Source organism: Oncorhynchus tshawytscha, linkage group LG03 (genome assembly GCF_018296145.1).
Source record: "Oncorhynchus tshawytscha isolate Ot180627B linkage group LG03, Otsh_v2.0, whole genome shotgun sequence".
In the NCBI taxonomy this organism is placed as follows: Eukaryota; Metazoa; Chordata; class Actinopteri; order Salmoniformes; family Salmonidae; genus Oncorhynchus; species Oncorhynchus tshawytscha.
In genome coordinates, this window is record NC_056431.1 from 1,086,074 (window position 1) to 1,109,224 (window position 23,151).

Consider the following 23,151-nt stretch of genomic DNA (forward strand, 5'->3'; position numbering starts at 1 on the left):
GTTCACCACACCAGAGAAGAGACAAAGAGGAGCAGTAACAGAAGGACAGGACAGTGACCTGACCACACTAACGCTAGCTTTTTATATCTGTGCCTTTGTGTCTGTCTGGTGCTAGTCTTGCTGAGCTGTGTGTCTCTCTCTCATATTTTTGTTTCTTTAATGTCCTGTTACACATACATTCAAACTCTTGTTTGAGCATGTTTTTATATTCTCACTACCAATCAAAAGTATCTTTGAAAGAAAATTGACCAATCAACCAGCAGGGTTGAAAGGAATGAGCCAATCAAAATTCAGAGCGAGCTTTTAACGCACACTCTACACCTGCCTTTTTCGGTCTTCGTATGGCAGTTAAATTTCATCACATTCATTCACACCCAGCCATTTAGACTGTTTTGTGCACAAAGATTATAAGTGTTCTTCAAGCAATGGTAATTCTACCACCGTCATTCAAGCACTTTGATACCTTTATCTGACCTAACTTTCATTAATAAGCAACAAGGGATTTCTGCTGGCTACAGAAATGGCTGCTTCACCCCACTGAGTTTGAGACTCACCACATTGTGTGAATGACTTTGTTTGCGTCTCTGTAGTACACCTCTTGTACATTAACGTTTATATAAACATGGGTTTATTTTTTTCCCCCCATTTGCTCAGTCATTGTGTAGAATACTAACAAGCGCTGTGTGGTAGCTCATACTATTTATCCTGTAGTAGGATATTTCAGACACATATCACTACCTAGTGGTTATGCTAGATCTTGTATTTCACACCAACAGAGTGATTTAAAGGGCCACCATGGCCTGATTGTGAGGACACATTTCTACGTAGATGGGAGTGCACGTGGTCCAAAGCAGAGAGGGAGAGATGGACAGACTGACAAACTGGGGGATATCAGCCTGTGGTGGAAATGATTCATGTTCATCGATGCACTGTGAGACAATAGGGATGTTTAAAGGGAATGGGGGAGTACAAGAACACAGCCATGCCCTGAAGTGGAGCTCTTTCGGATCAACTGTCATGACAAATTGGAAAAGCAATCAAAATGGTATGGACTTGAACATGGATGAACTTGCTGCATATGGAAACTACATTGAAACCTATGCTTCAGAACTTGAGTTTTGATGAACTTGATGTTTTCCTAACGGATCTGAGTTTAATGACCCTTCAAACAGAGTTGCAGCGCTCACCATTTGAGAGGAGCTGTCCTGCATGATAAATATACATATTTTAAAGCACACAGGAAGGAAGGGCACAAGAGGGGGTGGTATTGGTTCCAAATGAGTTATTTACACAACTTACTACATGGTTTGATTCATTTCAAGTTCTTGTCTACTTTTCCTCGCGAACCCAACCTCTTTGCAAAAAGCTCATATGTTATTCCTGGTTAAATAATTTCCAAACATGGCCCTCAATTAAAAGTTGTGCTCTTTTGAATGTTTTGACCTTTGACCCTGATAACCCTGCTCAGCTTCCCCATAATTTCAAAGAGCTCAGTTCAGTCTTGTGATTTTTGAGAACAGTTGGCCACCAAAGAAAACACTCCGAGCCCCATGTTCCCATGTTTTGAATCACATTTTCAATAGATGTTATTGTGTCTTATTATAACAAGGGCCTTAGTGTGACAACAGGGTCTGGATTTGACTCCATGAACGCTGATCATGACTTTTAGCGTATGCTTAACTTTACAAACTAACATCTGACAGTCAGAACAATGTTGTTTTAAAGCCTGTGTGCTTCTGTGTAGATGCTGGATTAAACCTGTTGCAGTGTCTGTTGACTTGACTGGACCACAGCACAACAGACACCTCACCCTTTGGTGCTCAAAGGGCGGTACACTTGCAACACAGACACTACAGAACATATGAACTAATGCAATATGAACAAGTCTGCCATCTTAAAGTTTCAAGAATCGTATTTATTGTATTTGTATTATGACCTTGTAGCCTGAAATGATTCATAAGTTGTACATGTACCGTAGATGATTGTACGTATAATAATGTATTCTTCTGACAGGAAATGTCAGACTTAAGTAGTGTATTGCATATGGGAGGGGATTGTTTGACAATTTCACTTTTTATATTTCATGTTTGATTTTGATAGTGATATATTCTCCATTGTTCTGGGGCAAGGATGTCCCATGCTTTTCTACGTTGAATGTTTCACACAGCCTCCGAGCCAATGTTGCTGGTTACCGTCTATGCTTCAATTACTTTATTTTTACTCTGCCTGTATAAAATATGTATATAGTAGTCACGGAAATGCCTTCTCATGCTGCCTGTTCCTTCTACCATCTTTCAGTGATGTAATGTTTTTCATATTGGCTCTGATTTTAGAATAAACTTATTTTCTAAATGTTGGTTCTTGTCCTTATTCCTGAACATGATACAACTGTTTAGGGAATGGAAGGGTAGGTCTACACTACAGTAGATCCACAAACTCACATCACTTTATTTGTGAGTGGGGGAGTCTCTGTCCTTGACATGGTATTTTACAGTATATTGACTTAGGTTTTTGTTTGCAGGAGAGACAAAGAAGGCCTTAAGCAGGGCCCCAAAAAATGTAATATTAGGTGTTCTTGCGTTCACTACTTTTCCTCCCTAATCCATCCTCTTTGTAAAAAGCTCAATATATTCCTGGTTAATATTATTAACAACCATGGCCCTCAAGTTGTGCTCTTTTTAATGTGTTTACCTTTGACCCTGATAGACCTGCTCAGCTTACCTGCTCATTAAACCAAACCAAAATGTGGATTGCAGCCTCTCTTGGTCCATAACGTATGTCAGTGGAGGCTGCTCATAATGGAAGGAAAGGCACAGGAGATGGTGGCCGCTCAGTAAACAATGGACCTGATCGGACAGCTCAGAGCTTGTGCTCTTTTCTGTCCATAAGAAACAAATGGATTGGTGGAAGAGGCAGGGCAGGCCAGGAGCAAGGAAGGAGGGTGTGGTCAAGCAAGGCATCCCCCGAGGATAGATGCCCTAAGGTTTTTATCAGAACGGGCGTAGATTAGTTTCTCCTTTTTCTTTTCCCGACATGAGTTTGTGGTGTTTGCTTTAAAGAATAATAAAATAAAAATAGATAACTTCATTAAAATTATAGCTCACAACTGTGCAGGGGGAGAGGGGTGGGGGCGCTAAGGAGTGCATTCACATATCTACACACTTTCATACACACACAATTGATTGTAATTTTTGTATTGGTATTGGTTCCACAATGAGTTATTTACACTAATTACTGAATTACTACATGGTTTGGTGTATTTGATACCATTCCACTAATTATGCTCCAGCTATTACCATCAGCCCGTCCTCCCCAATTAAGGTGCCACCAACCTCCTGTGGTGTACGTGTAAGTCATTGTCAACAAATATATGCGCAGGTATATTGGGGCTGAACTGCATTTCCCATCGACCATCAGTTCTGGTGACGTAGATAGCAACAAGAAGATTCCAAGATGGGGCTCGAAAGTACTATGGTCTGGTAAGGGAAAGAACAAATACATTGTCATATGTATTATTCTTTAAACTAAGTAAGAGGAAGAGTTTGTTTAGTTTAATGTGAACGTGCGTCTTTTTTATTTATTATGAAATTGCCGTTAACATGAGTTATGTAAACACGTCCGGCCAGCAATCCTAGCCATTTTCCTGAGTCATTTTTGGCTTGCTAATGCTAGCTTCGCTATGACATGCAAACGGTTGTGATTGCAATAAAATATTTCAGAGAATTTAGAGCAGCTTAGTTAGCAAGATGTTCTCCGAGAAGTTGTTTCAAGTAAGGTCGTGATGGATTTCGCCAATGTAGCAAGCATTTCATCCCGAAACGTATCATTAGCTAGCTAGTATTCTTTGTTATTTGGTGAACAAGGCAGTAGTTTAAACATAAGGTTCGGTAAACGATTACCTCAGTCTTTGTTTCTGCCTACTGTAAGTTGTTCTGGATAAAAGCTTCCTATGTCAACATCGACAACATTCGCTAGCTATGCACTTCAATATGTCCCTTACCATCAGTCTGTCTAGGGATTAGCAGTAGTATGGCAGAATGTTACTGTTGCCAGTTAAAGGTGACACTTAGATGCACGTTGCAGAAATGTCACCGCCATTTCCTGGTTGCTAAAATTCTAATAGTTATCATTTATTTGTGACAAAAAAAAGCAAGCAAGTATAGTGTAGAGCATCATTGTACCATCTAAACCACTGCGAAATATATTTTCAATAACCACAAATATTGTATTTTCAGCTGTTTTGAAGCTGGTGTACAAAACCAAACGTAAAATACTTGCTTTCAATGAGAATTACATAACTCACATTTCTATGTGAATTTGGTCTGTGTGCCCAAAAACGTACAAATGGCAGCATTAACTCATTTATGCAACCCTGTTCTAAATATAGATCTAATACCAGCCACCTTGTCACTGTGCTCTAATACAGGGTTTCCCAAACTCAGGCCTGATGCACGTTTTGTTTTTTGCCCTAGCACTACACAGCTGATTTCAAAAGATGAACTCATCAAGTTTTGGTGGTTTGAATCAGCTGTGTAGTGTTAGGGCAAAAAACTAAATGTGCACCCAAGGAGGGGCCCCAGGACCGAGTTTGGGAATCCCAGCTCTAGTGGGCCTTTATCGGGGATGGGCAACTCCAGTCCCCGGAAACCTAGTTGGTGTCACACTTTTGCTCCAGCTAACACATTTGACTCCAATAATCAACTAATTATGATCTTCAGTTTAGAATGCAATTAGTTTAAATCAGCTGTGTTTGATAGGGATGGGGGGGAGTGTGACACAACTCTGGCCCCTGAGGACTAGAGTTGCCCCTCCCTGGCCTACATGCTACACTGTGTAATGGATGTATGTACTGTGTTGTCTGTGTGCCTCAGTGTGGACAACAGTGAGTATATGAGGAATGGAGACTTCCTCCCCACCAGACTTCAGGCCCAGCAAGATGCTGTCAACATTGTGTGCCACTCCAAGACGCGCAGCAACCCTGAGAACAATGTGGGCCTCATCACCATGGCCAAGTAAGGAGCTGTGTGTGTGAGATGTCTTTATCCTTCCCTTTGGTCGCAACAAAAAATTTAAACATTCATCATTTAGATATTACAGGATGCCTGGATACTTGTGATTTATTTTTAGTGATTGAGTGTAAGAAATGTGTAGTAACTATTGTTCTCTGCGCAGTAACTGTGAGGTGCTGACCACATTGACTGCAGACGCGGGGAGGATACTGTCTAAACTGCACGCTGTCCAGCCCCGTGGAAACATCAGCTTCTGCACAGGCATCAGAGTGGCTCATGTATGTATACTACACAATAATACAATACAACTTCATCTTATTGTTTGTAATGACACTGAACCCTGTGTCCTCTCCTCTCCCAGTTGGCTCTGAAGCACAGACAGGGGAAGAACCACAAGATGCGTATAATTGCCTTTGTGGGCAGCCCAGTGGAGGACAATGAGAAGGATGTGAGTGTTCTATCAATGCAGTGTGTTGATAGGTGCATGCATGTCCCCTCTGACATCATTTCCTGTCACATTCTCTCTAGCTGGTGAAAATGGCAAAGCGTCTAAAGAAAGAGAAAGTCAGTGTGGACATCATTAACTTTGGAGAGGAGGTACCAAATATCTTACCTAATATTTATCTGGTCTCATTATTTCTTTATAGCCATCACTGTCTCCCTTATATAACCTCCTTTTGGTCTCCAGGAGGTGAACACAGAAAAGCTGACGGCCTTCATCAACACTCTGAATGGGAAGGAAGGAGCAGGGTCCCACCTTGTGACAGTGCCTCCAGGCCCCAGTCTGGCTGATGCCCTACTGTCCTCTCCTATCCTTGCTGGGGAGGGAGGAGCCATGCTGGGCCTGGGGTCCAGTGACTTTGAGTTTGGAGTGGACCCCAGTGCAGACCCAGAGCTGGCACTGGTGAGAGGGGAGGACTAGATGGGTTGATCATCCCCTCTCACTCTAGTTTTTACACTTTCTAGTTCTCTCTCTCTCATTGCCTCTTTTTTTAGATGATTATTATCGTATGCTACAATCTTCCCCCTTTGAACTTTTTCTGCACTCTGTGCCTTCTCCAGGCTTTGAGGGTGTCTATGGAGGAGCAGAGACAGAGGCAGGAGGATGAGACTCGCAGGGCAGCAGTGGTGTCTGCTGCTGAGGCCGGGGTTCCCTCGCCTACCGCTGACGGTGAGAAAAATACACAACTCTCCATCTACACCATGTACACATAACAATAACCCTCCACCTACAAACTAATCACTCATCTATAACTGGCAACCAACCAATGCCCATACACCATTATCTCTCTCCCCTCTCTGTACTTGGATCTTCCCTGAAGGGAGGCACTGCATATGGGGGACTAAACTGTTAACCACCTCCTGTTCTAGAGTCAGACGAAGCTCTGCTGAAGATGTCAGTCCCCCAGGCTGACACGGCCACGCCCGCTATGCCCGACTTCAGCCGCATGACGGAGGACGAGCAGATTGCCTACGCTCTACAGATGTCCATGCAGGGTGGAGGTCAGTGACATACACCTGTTATAACCAGTTATAACATGGCACAGTCAGTCTGTAACATCTGTCCTATCCTACCCAGCAGAGTTTGGTGCAGAGTCAATGGACATGGACACAGGAGCCCCTGTAGACTCAGAGGGTGCTAAGGTACGGCCAACTCTCTCACACCACTGAGATGAAAGTGTACGTGTGTAGCGGACATATCCCGCTTGTTACGCATGCTCAAATGCTCTTGTTTTTCTAGCGTATGTTAATCTCTCTCTGCAGGATGAGGAGGACTATGATGTGATGCAGGACCCAGAGTTCCTCCAGAGCGTCCTGGAGAACCTACCGGGTGTCGACCCCAACAACGAGGCCATCCGGAATGCCATGGGCTCGCTGGCCTCACAGACAGGATCCAAACCTGACAGCAAGAAAGACAAAGACGATGAGAAGAAGAAATGAACATTTACACAGTAAACATAATAGATACCCTGGCGTTGATCTGTTGACAATGGCTCCTTTTAATATAATAGTTGTGCAAACTGTAACCTCAAATGACCTCTAGGTTTTTTTTGTATCGCCATACTCAAACAGTTGAACAGGGCTTTCTTTATCTTTGTTGTGTCAAGGTTAATGATGCATGTTGCCTTTAAAAAAAATATTAAAGTTTGTACTAAAGTGGGACCTTATATCAACCCAAGCACATTCAGTAAGTGTACATGTATGTGCTGATAATAATAAATACATTTACATAATTCAAGAGAACACCTCAGCTGGTTGTTGTGGAGTTTTGTGCCAATGTTGACATGCTGCACACATACTCCAAAGAGGGGATTGATGACTACACAACAGATGTGGTGGAATATGGACTTGACTTTTAGTATAAAAATGTCAGATTGATTGATTTTATTGCAAACTATTCCTGTGTAACTAGGTCTTTCTGAAAAGCCATGCTTTGTGAAACACATAAGATACATTGTCTAAATGTTGTCCCTGCAACCCCACAAAAGCAATGCCCTTGGCTTTTGAGGACATTGTGCCATAAAGGTTATTTGATTGTACCACTGCCATGTTCAGGAAATGATAGCCAACACTCGCAAGAACAAGGCATTACAATATAACACGTATGTACGTCAGGAGTGTGGGGAAACAGCTGGCAAATTGCATACACATCAGCTTCCAAAGTTGACACGTTATGAACCTGGCAGGACCTATCTTCCCCCGTCGTTTCTGGTGACGAACAACTCATGCGTCAAAAAGGAAAGTCGGGAACCGAAGAGCCAGGTAAACAACCACATTTCCTTCACGTTTAAAACTAGATATACATTTCTGCTTGTCACATATACCCGTATAAACCACTTATTCAAATGAATGCCCTTAAATAATTTCCAATTGTAAGGTTTAAATACCTGAAAAGCAGGCGTTAAAAGGCTTCCTTGCGTTGACGACGTAGAAAATTCTAGCTAGCTAAGTAATGTTAGCTACGCTAGCTGTTCGGAGCAATGCTAGAAGGGAACGTAACTAGTTAGTGTATGTGTGCCGAGGTGGTTGACAGCTCAGTGTCGTAACTAGCTACATAGCTAAATGCACATTCTGTCTGATAACGATAAAATATCCACATTTTTTGTTCTCGCAAACTCAGCGAGAATAGCTAGCTAGCTAGTACAGCTGCACTACATGAAGCATGTGCAACAAGGGGGGAAAACGCTGTCTGAACTAGGCCTAGCAATCGGTATTGCTAGCTGCCTTTGCTGTACTAACTTGCTAATTTTAGCTCAGTAGCCAGTTCACACGAGGGCAGTAGGGGAACTTAAACTTTCAAATAAGTTTCTAACTTCCAAATAAAGTGGTTGCTTCTAACTGCTAACTCATTCAACAAGTTTGCCAGGTTTGAGGTTTATTGGGTTCTAGTAATTAACTTACATAGCTACCTGAAATATAGGCTATTCAACATTGCAATTCAACATTATGATGATGCACGTTCAAAACAGGAAGTCACATCTACGTTTGTCATGAATTATCAAGATTCATAGTATTCGGTCCTGCCTCAGGCTTTGGTTGGGTTGGGGACAACCATGTTTATTTCTCCTGTGTGCCCGTTCTGCAGGTTTTGTAATCCGGGAATGGGGGACATGAAAACTCCAGATTTCGACGACTTGTTGGCAGCCTTCGACATTCCAGACATCGATGCCAAAGAGGCCATCCAGTCTGCACCGGAAGAGGGTGGGGAGGGGTCAGGGAAGGTCGGAGGAAGCGTGTCGGGGGCCAGGGGTCCCTCACCAAGACCTTCCAGCCCCACTGACTCCCCTCCCAACTCCCAAAGTGAGCCTCCAGTGGTCAGTGTGATTGTTAAGAACAGTGTGAGGCCTGACTCCTATGAAGAGACTGAGGGGTCTGATGAAGAGGATGGGGACAGCCCTGGGGGCAGTGGGACAGACCCTGAGGTGGAGACTGGGACGGGAGTCAAGGGGGGCCTGCTGAATTCACAACTGGCTCCTAGGATGCCTGGTCTGGTCTCCTCAGAACCTCTTCTCCAGAATGGGTTTGAGGGGTCCACAGTCACGCTGGAGCCCAGTGTGAGAGACCAGGGGCTGGGCCAAGCGTTGGGTCAGGCCAACGGGGAACTCTGGTCAACCTGCTCCCCTCCCACTGCGAGTGAAGGAGGGGGCAGCATTGGAGGCGCAGGGGGGTCGGCCTGCACAACCAAACATACAGTTAATATTCTCAACAGACGGAAACCTCTCTCCTCTCATACCTCTGCTGGTCCTATAACCTCCACATCCTCCTCATCATCATCATCGTCGTCCTCACTCTCTATCAACCCACACCTCTCTTCTCCCTCCATCCTGAGTGAGGACACTCTGTGCCCTCCCGGGCCTCTTTCCTCCCCCCCTCCCTCCAACGGAAGCCTGAGAGTGGGGGTGAGGCGCATCATGGACTCGGATGAGGACGACTCTGAACCGGATTTGGGAAGCCCGCTAGTGATTCAAGAGAGCCCAGATTCTCCCATGTGCTCCCCTCCCAAATTTCCACGCAGACACCGCCAAGTGTCCTCTTCAGAGCTGTTCAGCTCCCCAACTCCCCCCTCCCCTCCTCTCCTCTCTTGCCCTCCTCCTCTCTCCTCCAAACCCCCTCCCTCCATCTCTCAGACATCCTCCAGCTCTAAACCGCCCCCTCCAGATGAAGTACCCTCCACCCCCAGGTCTCCCTCCCCTCCTCCTGCCCAGGCCCGTCAGTCCTGGCTGGCTGCCGCCCTCAGTAACCCCAGACCCATCTCTAGCCCAGTGATGGAGGAAAGAAACCCGGAACATGTGATCGAGGAGAGGGATTCACCAGAGAGCCCCCCGCCTGACCAGACAGGTTCTGCTATGTCCACTTTGTCCAAGAGGAGCTCCAGCCCGGCACCAACCTCAGCATCAACTCAACAGGGGGCTAGAGAGGGAGAGGAGCCCATGGCGAGTGAACTTAGCCTGGAGTTCAGATCAGACAACAGTGAGAAGATGGAGGTTGTGGATGGAAGACAAACAGGAGACACAGAGACGGCTCCGGCCAATTCTACGACAACACCAACAGCCCCCGTTCGCCCACTCAAAGTCCGAATCAAAACAGTCAAGACCCCTACAGGCAGCATCACCAGGACAGTGACGCGAGTAGCATCCAAAGGAGCAGGGGGGACCCCCTCGAAAGGCGCAGATGGCTCCAAACCCTCCCCGGGGGGTCGTAAGGTCCTCAGCCGGCCCAAGAGGGTGGCATCTCAGCAGCCTCCGCAGCAGAAGTCAAAGGGTGGCAGCCTCCTGCCTGTGTCTACACTCCAGGATGCAAGTACTGCCATGTTGATGGCCGCCAGCAAGGCCCAAAACAAGATGGCCGCCGACAGCAACAAGCCCAAAGTGTCGGCTACGGCTGTCAGCATCACCAAGTCAGCAGCCCTCCCCTCTGTCTCTTCCGCCTCTTCCTCCTCCCCCAGATTCAGTCCAGGGGGGGCTGGCGTGCGCAGCCTGGGCCAGAAGACCCTGAATGGGGGTGTGTCTGTGTCCCCCTCCCCCCTCCTCACCCCTCAGGGGGGCAGTAGACCAGCCTCTATAGTGAACAGTACAGGAGCCATTATCTCCAGGAGCCAGTCCAGTCTGGTGGAGGCCTTCAACAAGATCCTCAACAGCAAGAACCTGCTGCCCAGCTACAGACCAGACCTCTGTACACCACTACCACCGGAGTGGGACCTGCCTCTGCCTGCACAGGTAACAGACCTAGGTTGAATATCAGGGGTATTCAACTCTTACACCACGAGGTCCGAAGCCTGCTGCTTTTCTGTTCTACCTGATAATGAATTGCATCCACCTGGTGTCCCAGGTCTAAATCGGTCCCTGATTAGATGGGAACAATGAAAAAACACAGTGGAACTGGCTTTGAGGTCCAGAGTTGAGTTTGATGGGTCTATATCAGCATGGATTCAATATTGCACTAGTAGTGGTTGGGGTAAAAGCAGACGTCCAATTTCTGTTAGACCTTGTGTTCAGTAGACCAATAAATCGCTCTTGTTGATGTTGTGTAGTTTTTATGGTCACACACCAGATAGGTGCAGTGAAATGTGTTGTTTTACAGGGTCCGCCATAGTACTACGGCAACCCTGGAGCAAATTAGGGTTAAGTACCTCGCTCAAGGGCACATATTAATCCCCAAAGGGGAAGTTTGATTGCGCCAGCCAATACATACAAGACCAATGAATATGCATTGTATCTAGAGACATGTCATCGACATAGGTATTGTATTCATGTTGTTCTTCCTTTGCGTCGCAGGGCTACCGCTGTCTGGAGTGTGGCGATGCGTTTGCCCTGGAGCGCAGCCTGGCCCGCCACTATGACCGGCGGTCCCTGAGGATTGAGGTGACTTGTAACCACTGTGCCAAGCGGCTGGCATTCTTCAACAAGTGCAGCCTGCTGCTCCACGCCAGGGAACACAAGGAGAGGGGACTGGTCATGCAGTGTTCCCACCTGGTCATGAGACCTGTCAGTGTAGAGCAGATGATAGGCCAACAGGACACCACTCCCATCGGTGAGAGAGACTGTGAGCTATTACCTTCATTTCTCACCTAGGACTGTATACATACAGTGCATTCGGAAAGTATTCAGACCCCTTGACTTATTCTACTTTTGTTTACAGCCTTATTCTAAAATGAATTAAATTGTTTTTCCCCCTCAATCTATACACACTACCCCATAATGACAAAGTAAAATCAGGTTTTTAGAAATGTTTGCAAATGTATAAAAAAGAAAATAATGAAATATCACATTTACATAACTATTCAGACCCTTTACTTTGCCGAAGCACCTTTGGCAGCGATTACAGCCTTGAGTCTTGGGTATGACACTACAAGCTTGGCACACCTGTATTTGGGGAGCTTCTCCCATTCTTCTCTGCAGATCCTCTCAAGCTCTGTCAGGTTGGGTGGGGAGTGTTGCTGCACAGCTATTTTCAGGTCTCTCCAGAGCTGTTCAATTGGCTTCAAGTCCAGGTTCTGGCAGGGCCACTTAAGGACATTCAGAGACTTGTCCTGAAGCCACTCCTGCATTGTCATGGCTGGGTGCTTAGGGTTGTTGTCCTGTTGGAAGGTAAACCTTCGCCCCAGTCTGAGGTCCTGAGCGCCCTGGAGCAGGTTTTCGACAAGGAGATCAATGTACTTTTCTCTGTTCATCTTTCCCTCGATCCTGACTAAGCTCCCAGTCCCTGCGGCTGGAAAACATCCCCACAGCATGAGGCTGCCACCACTGTGCTTCACCATAGGGATGGTGCCAGGTTTCCGTCAGACATGACGCTTGGCATTCATGGTCTGAAAGTCCTTTAGGTGCCTTTTGGCAAATTCCAAGTGGGCTGTCATGTGCCTTTTACTGAGGAGTGCCTCTTACTTCCGTCTGGCCACTCTACAATAAAGGCCTAATTGGTGGATTGCCTCAGAGATGGTTGTCCTTCTGGAAGGTTCTCCCATCTCCACAAAGGAACTCTGGAGCTCTGTCAGAGTGACCATCTGGTTCTCCATCACTTCCCTAACCAAGACCCTTCTCCCCCGATTGCTCAGTTTGGCTGGGTGGCTTGGTGGTTCCAAACTTCTTCCATTAAGAATGATGGCCACTGTTCATTTTTTGGTACCCTTCCCCAGATCTGTGCCTCAACACAATCCTCTCTCTGAGCTTTACGGACAATTCCTTCGATCTCATGGCTTTTGCTCTGACATGCACTGTCAACTGTGGGACCTTATATAGACAGGTGTGTGCCTTTCCAATTCATGTCCAATTTAATATACCACAGGTGGACTCCAATCAAGTTGTAGAAAGATCTCAAGGATGATCATTGGAAACAGGATGCACCTGAGTTCAATTTGGAGTCTGATAGCAAAGGGTCTGAATACTTATGTAAATAAGGTATTTCTGTTTCAAATTTTTTTATACATTTGCAATTATTTCTAAAAACCCTTTTTTCACCTCATCATTATGGGGTATTGTGTGTAGATTGATGAGGAGAAAAAAATAATGTAATCAATTTTAGAATAAGGCTGTAACGTAACAAAATGTGGGAAAAGACGAGGGGTCTGAATACTTTCCGAATGCACTGTAAAGCATCTCAGAGTAGCAGTGCTAGGATCAGATTTGACTTTGAGATCATAATGAATATTATATAAACGGGGGGACCTGATCGTAGATCAGTACTCCTACTCTGAGACGCTTTATGAATACTAGTGCAGCGCTGTTTATCAGTACCTATCTACCCCACCTCTCTCTTTACCTCTCACTCTTTTTTTCCTCTTTACCTTTCACTCCCCTTCCCCTATATTCCCCTATCTATCTCCCCGTCTCTCTCTATGCCTCTTTCAGGCATGCTCTCTCCCTCCCTCTCCACCTCCTCTGTCCCAGCGTCCTCTGCTCCGGCTGTGACTTCAGCAGTGACCCCGGCAACCCTGAGCCCCGCCCCCCAGCTGCAGCAGCCAATCATCAGTAAGAAGGCGACAGAGCCGGTGCTGTACACCAATAACAAGTGTCCTGAGTGTAAGGTGCAGTTCTGCAGCAAGGCTGAGGTGGCTGCCCACTTCCAAGAGGTCAAACCAGCCCTTAACACTGTGAGTAGAGCAGTGTGTGTGTTCAAAAATACACAGAACTTTTTCAGTCTAGACACTGTATGTAATAGCTTGTTTCATGGCTTTAGGAGTACCTGCCTTACTGACCTGTGCACCCTCCTTTCCCCATCTGTCTCTCTCCCTCCAGTCCTGTACGGAGTGTTCTCCTCCCATGCTCCTTCCTAACGGCTGCAGTGCCTCTGCTCATGCTCGCATCCACAACCCCCGCCCCCCCTATGTCTGCCCAGAGTGTGGGGGTGTGGCCAAGCAGCCAGCCTTTCAATCCCATTTGGAGGAGGCCTGTCTCCATTTCACACGACGCATTGGATACAGGTGACCTTTCAACCCTTCACTCCCTCTGTGGTTGAAACAAACATAGTTACTCCCGTAGACTCTGATCTAGGATCAGATTACCTTACCACCAAATAGGGCTGTAGCGGTCGTGAAATTTTGCAAAAGTCTGCCGGTCTCAAGGAAATTGACTGTTAATTAACGTAAACATGTGCACCATTGGAACGTCAATATATAAAAAAGTATAATAAATCTATGTAATGTACACCACAATAAATTGATTATTTATTTTAGTCAGGTCTAAAACATTTTGATATGAAGAAATGTATTTCAGAAGAATAAAATTTGAGTTGGGCTACTGTAGGCCTATGCTATCTGGCTATGCTCCATGCTGTAGGCTTGTTAATTTGGCATTTAGCTGACAATATATGCCTTTTATTTTATATGATAGATAGAGCCCTGGGTACAAGGCCATTAGGACCTGATGGAGGGACAGTAGAGCCCTGAGTACAAGGCCATTAGGACCTGATGGAGGGACAATAGAGCCCTGGGTCCCAGGCCATTAGCACCTGATGGAGGGACAATAGAGCCCTGGGTACCAGGCCATTAGGACCTGATGGAGGGACAATAGAGCCCTGGGTACCAGGCCATTAGGACCTGATGGAGGGACAATAGAGCACTGGGTACCAGGCCATTAGGACCTGATGGAGGGACAATAGAGCCCTGGGTACCAGGCCATTAGGACCTGATGGAGGGACAATAGAGCCCTGGGTACCAGGCCATTAGGACCTGATGGAGGGACAATAGAGCCCTGGGTACCAGGCCATTAGGACCTGATGGAGGGACAATAGAGCCCTGGGTACCAGGCTATTAGGACCTGATGGAGGGACAGTAGAGCCCTGGGTACCAGGCCATTAGGACCTGATGGAGGGACAGTAGAGCCCTGGGTACCAGGCCATTAGGACCTGATGGAGGGACAATAGAGCCCTGGGTACCAGGCCATTAGGACCTGATGGAGGGACAGTAGATCCCTGAGTACCAGGCCATTAGGACCTGATGGAGGGACTAGATCCCTGAGTACCAGGCCATTAGGACCTGATGGTAGTTAGCGACTTGAGTACTCTTATGCACATGTCCAGAGTGCATAAGAGGAGATTACCTTGACTCAAAATTACGTGGAATTTTACTGTGGTCATGACTCGTGACTGCCAGTGTGTCTGTAATATGGTCACTGCAACAGCCCTACCACCAACCCATGCTTTAACCATTCGGAGGATGGAGAAATATCTGACACCGAATCCGTGTTTAGGGACAACATCAACAATTATATTTATTTCTCTGTCTGCAGGTGTTCTAGTTGTCAGGTGGTGTTTGGAGGGTTAAACTCGGTCAAGTCCCATATCCAGACGGCCCACTGTGAGGTGTTCCATAAGTGTCCCAGCTGCCCCATGGCCTTCAAGTCCTCCCCCAGCGCCCAGAGCCACATCAACACCCAGCACCCCACACTCACTGGAGGACAGGCCAAGTATGTACACACACACACACACTGGTTGTGTTCTCAGATTTGTACATTTTTAAATAACACCTTTATTTAACCAGGTAGGCCAGTTGAGAACAAGTTCTCATTTACAACTGCGACCTGGCCAAGATAAAGCAAAGCAGTGCGACACAAACAACAACACAGAGTTACACATGGAATAAACAGAGTCAATAACACAATAGAAAAAAGTCTATATACAGTGTGTGCAAATGACGTAAGTAGGTAAGGCAATAAATAGGCCATTGTAGCGAAGTAATTACAATTTAGCAAATTAACACTGGAGTGATAGATGTGCAGATGATGATGTGCAAGTAGAATTACTGGTGTGCAAAAAAAGTAAATAAAAACAATATGGGGATGAGGTATGTTGTTGGATGGGCTATTTACAGGTGGGCTGTGTATAGCTGCAGCAATTGGTATGCTGCTCAGATAGCTGATGCTTCAAGTTAGTGAGGGAGATATGTCTCCAACTTCAGCAAATTTTGCAATTCGTTCCAGCCATTGGCAGCAGAGAACTGGAAGGAAAGGGAGCCAACGGAGGTGTTGGCTTTGGGGGTGACCAGTGAAATATACCTGCTGGAGCGCGTGCTATGGTGTTGTTATGGTGTTGTTATGGTGATCAGTGAGCTGAGATAAGGCGGAGCTTTACCTAGCAAAGACTTATAGATGACCTGGAGCCAGTGGGTCTGGCGACTAATATGTAGCGAGGGCCAGCTGACGAGAGCATACAGGTCGCAGTGGTGGGTGGTATATCAGGCTTTGGTGACAAAACGGATGGCACTGTGATGGACTGCATCCAGTTTGCTGAGTAGTGTGTTGTAGGCTATTTTGTAAACGACATCGCCGAAGTCAAGGATCGTCAGTTTTACGAGAGTATGTTTGGGATGGAGAGTTGACAGTCTAGCCAGACACCTAGGTATTTGTAGTTGTCCACAAACAGTGGGGAGAATAAGTATTTGATACACTGCCGATTTTTCAGGTTTTCCTACTTACAAAGCATGTAGAGGTCTGTAATTTTTATCATATGTACACTTCAACTGTGCGAGACGGAATCTAAAACAAAAAAACAGAAAATCACTTTGTTTGATTTTTAAGTAATACATTTGCATTTTATTTGATGACATAAGTATTTGATCACCTACCAACCAGTAAGACTTCCGGCTCTCACAGGCCTGTTAGTTTTTCTTTTAGGATCCCTCCTGTTCTCTACTCATTACCTGTTTGAACTCGTTACCTGTATAAAAGACACCTGTCCACACACTCAATCAAACAGACTTCAACCTCTCCACAATGGCCAAGACCAGAGAGCTGTGTAAGGACATCAGGGATAAAATTGTAGACCTGCACAAGGCTGGGATGGGCTACAGGACAATAGGCAAACCGCTTGGTGAGAAGGCAACAACTGTTGGCGCAATTATTAGAAAATGGAAGAAGCAATGACGGTCAATCACCCTCGGTCTGGGGCTCCATGCAAGTTCTCACCTCACGGGGCATTAATGATCATGAGGAAGGTTAGGGATCAGCCCAGAACTACACGGCAGGACCTGGTCAATGACCTGAAGAGAGCTGGGACCACAGTCTCAAAGAAAACCATTAGTAACACACTATGCCGTCATGGATTAAAATCCTGCAGCGCACGCAAGATCCCCCTGCTCAAGCCAGCGCATGTCCAGGCCCGTCTGAAGTTTACCAATGACCATCTGGATGATCCAGAGGAGGAATGGGAGAAGGTCATGTGGTCTGATGAGACAAAAATAGAGCTTTTTGGTCTAAACTCCACTCGTGTTTGGAGGAAGAAGAAGGATGAGTACAACCCCAAGAACACCATCCCAACCGTGAAGCATGGAGGTGGAAACATCATTCTTTGGGGGATGCTTTTCTGCAAAGGGGACAGGACGACTGCACCATATTGAGGGGAGGATGGATGGGGCCATGTATCGTGAGATCTTGGCCAACACCCTCCTTCTCTCAGTAAGAGCATGGAAAATGGGTTGTGGCTGGGTCTTCCAGCATGACAACGACCCGAAACGCACAGCCAGGGCAACTAAGGAGTGGCTCCGTAAGAAGCATCTCAAGGTCCTGGAGTGACCTAGCCAGTCTCCAGACCTGACCCCAATAGATAATCTTTGGAGGGAGCTGGAAGTCCGTATTGCCCAGGGACAGCCCCGAAACCTGAAGGATCTGGAGAAGGTCTGTATGGAGGAGTGGGCCAAAATCTGCAGTGTTTGCAAACCTGGTCAAGAACTACAGGAAACGTATGATCTCTGTAATTGCAAACAAAGGTTTCTGTACCAAATATTAGGTTCTGCTTTTCTGATGTATCAAATACTTATGTCATGCAATAAAATGCTAATTAATTACTTTAAAATCATACAATGTGATTTTCTGGATTTTTGTTTTAGATTCCGTCTCTCACAGTTGAAGTGTACCTATGATTAAAAAATTACAGACCTCTACATGCGTTGTAAGTAGGAAACACTGCCGATTTTGCAGGTTATCAAATACTTGTTCTCCCCACTGTATTCTAAGTCAGAACCGTCCAGAGTAGTGATGCTAGGTGGGCGGGTGCGGGCAGCAATCGGTTGAAGAGCATGCATTTAGTTTTACTAGCGTTTAAGAGCAGTTGGAGGCCACGGAAGGAGTGTTGTATGGCATTGAAACTTATACCCTTCACTCTTTCCTTACAGGATGATCTACAAGTGTGTGATGTGTGACACGGTATTTACCCAGAAGCCACTGCTGTACGTCCACTTTGACACCCACCTAGTCAAGCAGAAGGTGCACGTGTTCAAGTGTCCTGAGTGCCCCAAGCTCTACGCGCAGAGAAGTTCCATGCTGGAGCACATCAAGGTACATCTATGGGTTCCCCTCTCACACAATCCTTCTCCAGACTGGGTTTGGGTCAGTCAGTTCTGTTGATATGAAATGTAGCTTAACTTTCCTCCATCTCCCTATCTGCTGTGTTCCTTTCTCTATCCTCCTTCCCCTTCCCTCGCTCAGACTACTCACAGAGGCCCTGCGGTCAAACAGGAAGTTCCCGTTGCCATGGCGCCCTCCCCTGCCCCTCCCCCCCGGGTGCGGAGCTCGGTGAAGACAGAGAGCTCTGACGGAGAGGAGTGGGGAAGGGAGGAAGAGGAGGAGGAAGAGAGGGATGGAGAGAGCAATAAGACAAGCCCAGGGTGGAGCTGTGCTCCCTGCCACGCCCGCTATGCTGACAGAGAGGACTACATTACCCATATGGCCGAGCAGCATGGCAAGGTCAGGAACACAGACTAAACATAAAGACAGTTAAATGTTTCATGCAGTAGTGATATACTGTTTGATGTGCAGTACAGTAGATTGATTCTGAATCGGTTCTAACTGATCAGTGATCCATTGTATCTTCTGACCCTCTAGGTCAGGCCTACTCTACTGCCGGCCCACGGGCCCAGTCCTGCCCAAAATTAATCCCTAACTGGCCCTTAAATGAATCACCTAATCACCACAGGCCCAATCCTCACTTGAGAAAAGTTATGCTTAATACGTCACTTACGTTCTTCCATCAAAATACGATCAGAGTTTATTTATGCTCAACTTTGAGCTCCCCAGGTGTTTCTCAAGTTGGGATTGGGCCCGATCATATAGGTTATAAAGTCATATCATGTATATCTAAAGTTCTGGAGCACAGTCACCTCTCACATGAAGTGGAGGGATCCAGGAAAGTTTGCCCTCTTTTTTTTCTTTGAAGAACAGATTTTCAGCCGTTTTCCTCAGTAAGCATCATTGTCTTTAGTAGCCTTTCTGTTTTTAAACTAGGGGAGCTGAGGGGACTGTTCACTGTAAGGTGCCTGTGTTTTGTGTAGATCCTGAAGAAGTTCCCATGTAGTCTGTGTGAGAACTCCTTCTCTTCCACGTCCAGCCTCAGACGCCACATCAGAGTCAAACACAAGGGCATCAAACGAGCCTTCCACTGCCGGTGAGTATGCACACTACACCCTAACCCCTACATACCCTACCCCCACGTCAGAGTCTAAATGAGTCATCCACTAAGTATGCACACTACACGCTAACCCCTATACTACCCTACAACAGCTGTATCTCACCTTAACCCCTACACTAAACCCTAACGTGTGTTTGTGTGTGTAGGTTGTGTGGTGAGGGTAAGAGGACGTTCAGCAGTAGACTGGTGTTGGAGAGACATGTCCAGCTGAGACACGGCATGTCAGCTCTGGACACAAAGGTACAGTTCCACTTTCTCTCACAACTACCGACTGCAGCCTTTATATAGGAAGACCGGTTATTAATGCTAAATGTCATTAAATCTAATTCTCTCTGTGTCTGTCAGCGAGGGAGGGGTGCAGAAGGGGCCGACAGTTCCTCGGAGCAGGACGGAGGCTCCAACCCTCCGTTCACTGTTTCAGCTGAGGAAGACGGAGGAGGAGGGTTGAAGACTGAGGAGGAAGAGGACGATTTGACCGAAGGCATCATCCCTGCTAAGAGACCTCGCGTCACCTCCTCGGCCCCCCCTCACCAGCCAGAGTCTGGGTTCCACTGTACTCCGTGTGGCTTCACCACCGAGGACCGCGCCGTCTTCCTGGACCACATCCCCCAGCACCGCTCCGAGGCCCTGGGGGGAGGAGTCAGCCTGCAGTGTCTACAGTGTGGAGCCTGCTTTGCCTCCGCCCCCTCCCTCTCCCGCCACCGCTTCATCAGCCACAGGGTTCGAGACACGCCCCCTGACAACCACAGCCGTCACGGCCATAACGACCGCTCCCTGACATCATCGCCCGGCAATGGCGGTAACCACGGTGACGGGAGTCCCAGAGGGGGTTCCCTGCCGGGGTCTCCCTCTTCCTCGTCTCACCCCCCCACACCGCTGGGGGAGGACGGGGAGGGCAGGGTGGGGTGTAAGGTGTGTGGGAAACGCTTTGAGAAGGTTTCGGATCTGAACACACACTTCAGGACTCACGGCATGGCCTTCATCACCGCACGCAAGACAGACAAACCTGTCTAAGAGAGAGGGAGGGGAAGGAGGAGGAGAGAAAGATAATATTTTGAAGGGAAGGAGGGTGAGAGAGTACTATAAACTGCAGATATTTTAGTAAGAGAGAGGAGGTATGGGAAGGAAAGCTCTTCACTGTAAACCGTTCTTCAGCAGTGTGTTCCTGTCATCATTTATCCAACACACAAGCACATTGTGATAACAGTTGTTTTCATTCAATGCTTATTTAATTTTCTGTCACATTTGTCATATGGCAGCCATAACCTGTGTGTGTGTGTTTGTCTGACTGATTCTGGACGCTGTACCCGTCTAAACTGAGGTAGTATTAACATCTGGAGGCTGCTGAGGGGAGGACGGCTCATAATAATGGCTGGAACGGAACAAATGGAAAGGCATCAAACACATGGTTTCCATGTGTTTGATGTAGTTAATACCATTCCACTGATTCCATTCCAGCCATTACCACGAGCCCATCCTCCCCAATTAAGGTGCCACCAACCTCCTTTGGTTGTAAATGACTTATAACCTGTAATAATGCGTTTCATATTACCAAATAACACTTCCATTCAGAAGTGTACTTTTTAAAATGGACAGTTAACCACCAGTCAGTCTACAGCTGAGTTCTATTAGGTTTCTGTTGTTTGTCATCAACAGGGAATGTGACTGGTGTTGGAAGAGACTAGTCAACATGGGGGTGTGATTTGCTTATTGATTTGAATGTTTCAGTTTTCTATGGTTCATCCAAGCACAGAATCTCACAGTGGATTGGTGACAGCCACCACTGGTCTTTCTCTTTGTAGAGCCCGTCCCAGTTCTCATTCTCACTATTGCATTGATTTTCTTATAGTTTTGTTCATAGTATTTGATTTAAGGGTTTGTGTATGTGCAGGTATTTGTTTTTCATTGTAAGCTCTGGATTGGCTTTGTCTGTTGAATGTTCTCCATTCTCATCCCCGTCCGTCTAGCCATATAGTATGATCAGGGATGAGATTGGCTCCACAGAGACGTCAGGCAGAGTATTCCTGTTGATCCGGCCTTGTAACATCAGGAATTCCAGATGAATCAGGAAACATCCCATCTCAAGATGACCCTCTATAACCTGGAGGGGTTGGGTTGGACCCTTCCATTACTAAAGTGTGGTTGTACTTGACCACAACTGAACCATAACCATGTAAATATGAGTACTAGACATCTATCCTCTTTCTCTCTCTGAGAGGGAGGGAGATATGGATGGCGTGATAGTGAAACTCCTGGTGTTGGAGGAGAGGTGTGAGGGGTTGAGGACAGTGATTGTATGCTAAAGAAAAGCATGTAAGGCGTGTTGAACTACAGTAAAACACAAAGATATCTTTAAGTTAAAAAAGTTAGTCACCCAATCAGCGGTGTTAACTGTTCTCTTCTACTCTTTTCATAAAGGTATTGTGTGCGTGTCTCCAGCTAGAGTTTCTTCAGTCTTCAGAGATTACAATGTTAACACACAGCCCTCTTTCCCCCTGTAACCCAATTCTATGTTCTTTCTTGCGTAGAGCATTTCTAATAAAATACCCAGAGAAAGTGATTATTTTATTCTGAGTCTTATTTGAGCTTCTGTCAGTCGTAACAATCCAGAGTAAGTGATAGTAGGTTCATAATCTTTATTAACTTAGTCTTCCACTTCCAATCTTGTCAGCACTGGATTAGCAGCCATAATCCTCGTTTTATGATCCCAACTCTCAGAAAACAACCAACACTGGCTCACACATCATTACATGTTCCAGCATTGTCCTACTAGAAGAGACCCACCATTGCAACAAAGATACATACATATTTCTTTAACAAATATAATAAAAATATCTTAAGTGCTTTTACATTGTTACAGGTATCTGCTTTGATGTGCTCAAGGCCTGCTCTGGCTTAATCTAGAATATATATATTTTTTAAGAAGCAGTATATAAAGTTATATTTGTTACTGTTAAATGTGTTAAAATATGCCATATTATCAACAATATCTCCTTGTTCAACACATGCATGAGTAGTTCCATATGTCATGCGTGTCTATTAGATGTGTAGTTTCACTACAGGACAAACCCCAGCAGTAGGAACCAGGGCCGCATAAAGACCCCAACTCCCAGAGTTCCCAGCATAGATGCTCCTGGTGGAGGAAAAAAAATACATACCACTGACCTCTCTCTCCTGCCTATACATCTTCATTTCAGTTTCTTCCTCATAGTCTAATCAACTCTTTATTTTTCTCTTACCTGACCACAGGAGCATTCCTTTATCTCTACCCATCTCTCACTCATGTTGTGTTCATAACATCTCGTAAATTTGTAATTACCAGCATATGACTGGGAAATATCCACTTGTCAATAGGGCGGCAGGTAGCCTATTGGTTAGAGCGGTGGGCCAGTAACCGAAAGGTTGCTGGATCGAATCCCCGAGCTAACAAGGTCGTTCTGCCCCTGAACCCACTGTTCTCCGGTAGGCCGTCATTGTAAATGAGAATTTGTTCTTAACTGACTTAGCTAAATAAAAAATCTGTGAGCTCAGTTGTTTGCCATTAGCCAATCGGCATTCTCAACTAGTTCAAAGCACTAGAACGCTTTACAAGTAGTATTTTCTGAGTTTCCCACTTGTTATGAGTGCAGAATTCATCTCTCCCAGTCCCCTCTCTCCTACTCACCTGAGAGTTGGGGCAGGTTTCTGAGTGGGTTTGTAGTCGGTTCTGTGCGGTCATAGGCCACTCGGTCGTAGGCCACACCCAGAG

The 23,151-nt window shown here is 46.1% G+C and overlaps 2 protein-coding genes across 6 annotated transcripts; both read left to right on the top strand.

The window, feature by feature from the left end:
- Positions 1-3,371: 3,371 nt before the first annotated feature.
- On the top strand, positions 3,372-7,260 carry LOC112235372 (26S proteasome non-ATPase regulatory subunit 4). 2 transcript variants are annotated; one of them, XM_042307074.1, is made up of 10 exons: positions 3,372-3,479; positions 4,872-5,012; positions 5,173-5,287; positions 5,371-5,457; positions 5,538-5,606; positions 5,698-5,913; positions 6,072-6,180; positions 6,381-6,512; positions 6,589-6,653; positions 6,774-7,260. In XM_042307074.1, exons 1-10 carry the CDS (start codon positions 3,454-3,456, stop codon positions 6,948-6,950), a joined length of 1,137 nt encoding a protein of 378 aa, XP_042163008.1. In that variant the 5' UTR covers positions 3,372-3,453; the 3' UTR covers positions 6,951-7,260. The 2 variants fall into 2 exon arrangements, with proteins under 2 accessions (XP_042163008.1, XP_042163015.1); XM_042307081.1 differs by having other exon boundaries at positions 6,592-6,653.
- Positions 7,261-7,625: 365 nt separating this feature from the next.
- Positions 7,626-21,963, top strand: LOC112225657 (zinc finger protein 687a-like). 4 transcript variants are annotated; one of them, XM_042307068.1, is made up of 11 exons: positions 7,626-7,772; positions 8,596-10,726; positions 11,285-11,552; positions 13,355-13,596; positions 13,742-13,926; positions 15,233-15,409; positions 18,112-18,274; positions 18,425-18,682; positions 19,267-19,379; positions 19,550-19,643; positions 19,749-21,963. In XM_042307068.1, the coding sequence occupies exons 2-11, from the start codon at positions 8,612-8,614 to the stop codon at positions 20,415-20,417; spliced, it is 4,284 nt and encodes a 1,427-aa protein (XP_042163002.1). In that variant the 5' UTR covers positions 7,626-7,772; positions 8,596-8,611; the 3' UTR covers positions 20,418-21,963. The 4 variants fall into 4 exon arrangements, 3 of the variants coding, with proteins under 3 accessions (XP_042163002.1, XP_042163006.1, XP_042163005.1); XM_042307072.1 differs by having other exon boundaries at positions 11,285-11,540; XM_042307071.1 differs by lacking the exon at positions 7,626-7,772 and adding an exon at positions 7,995-8,376.
- The last annotated feature ends 1,188 nt before the right edge of the window (positions 21,964-23,151 follow it).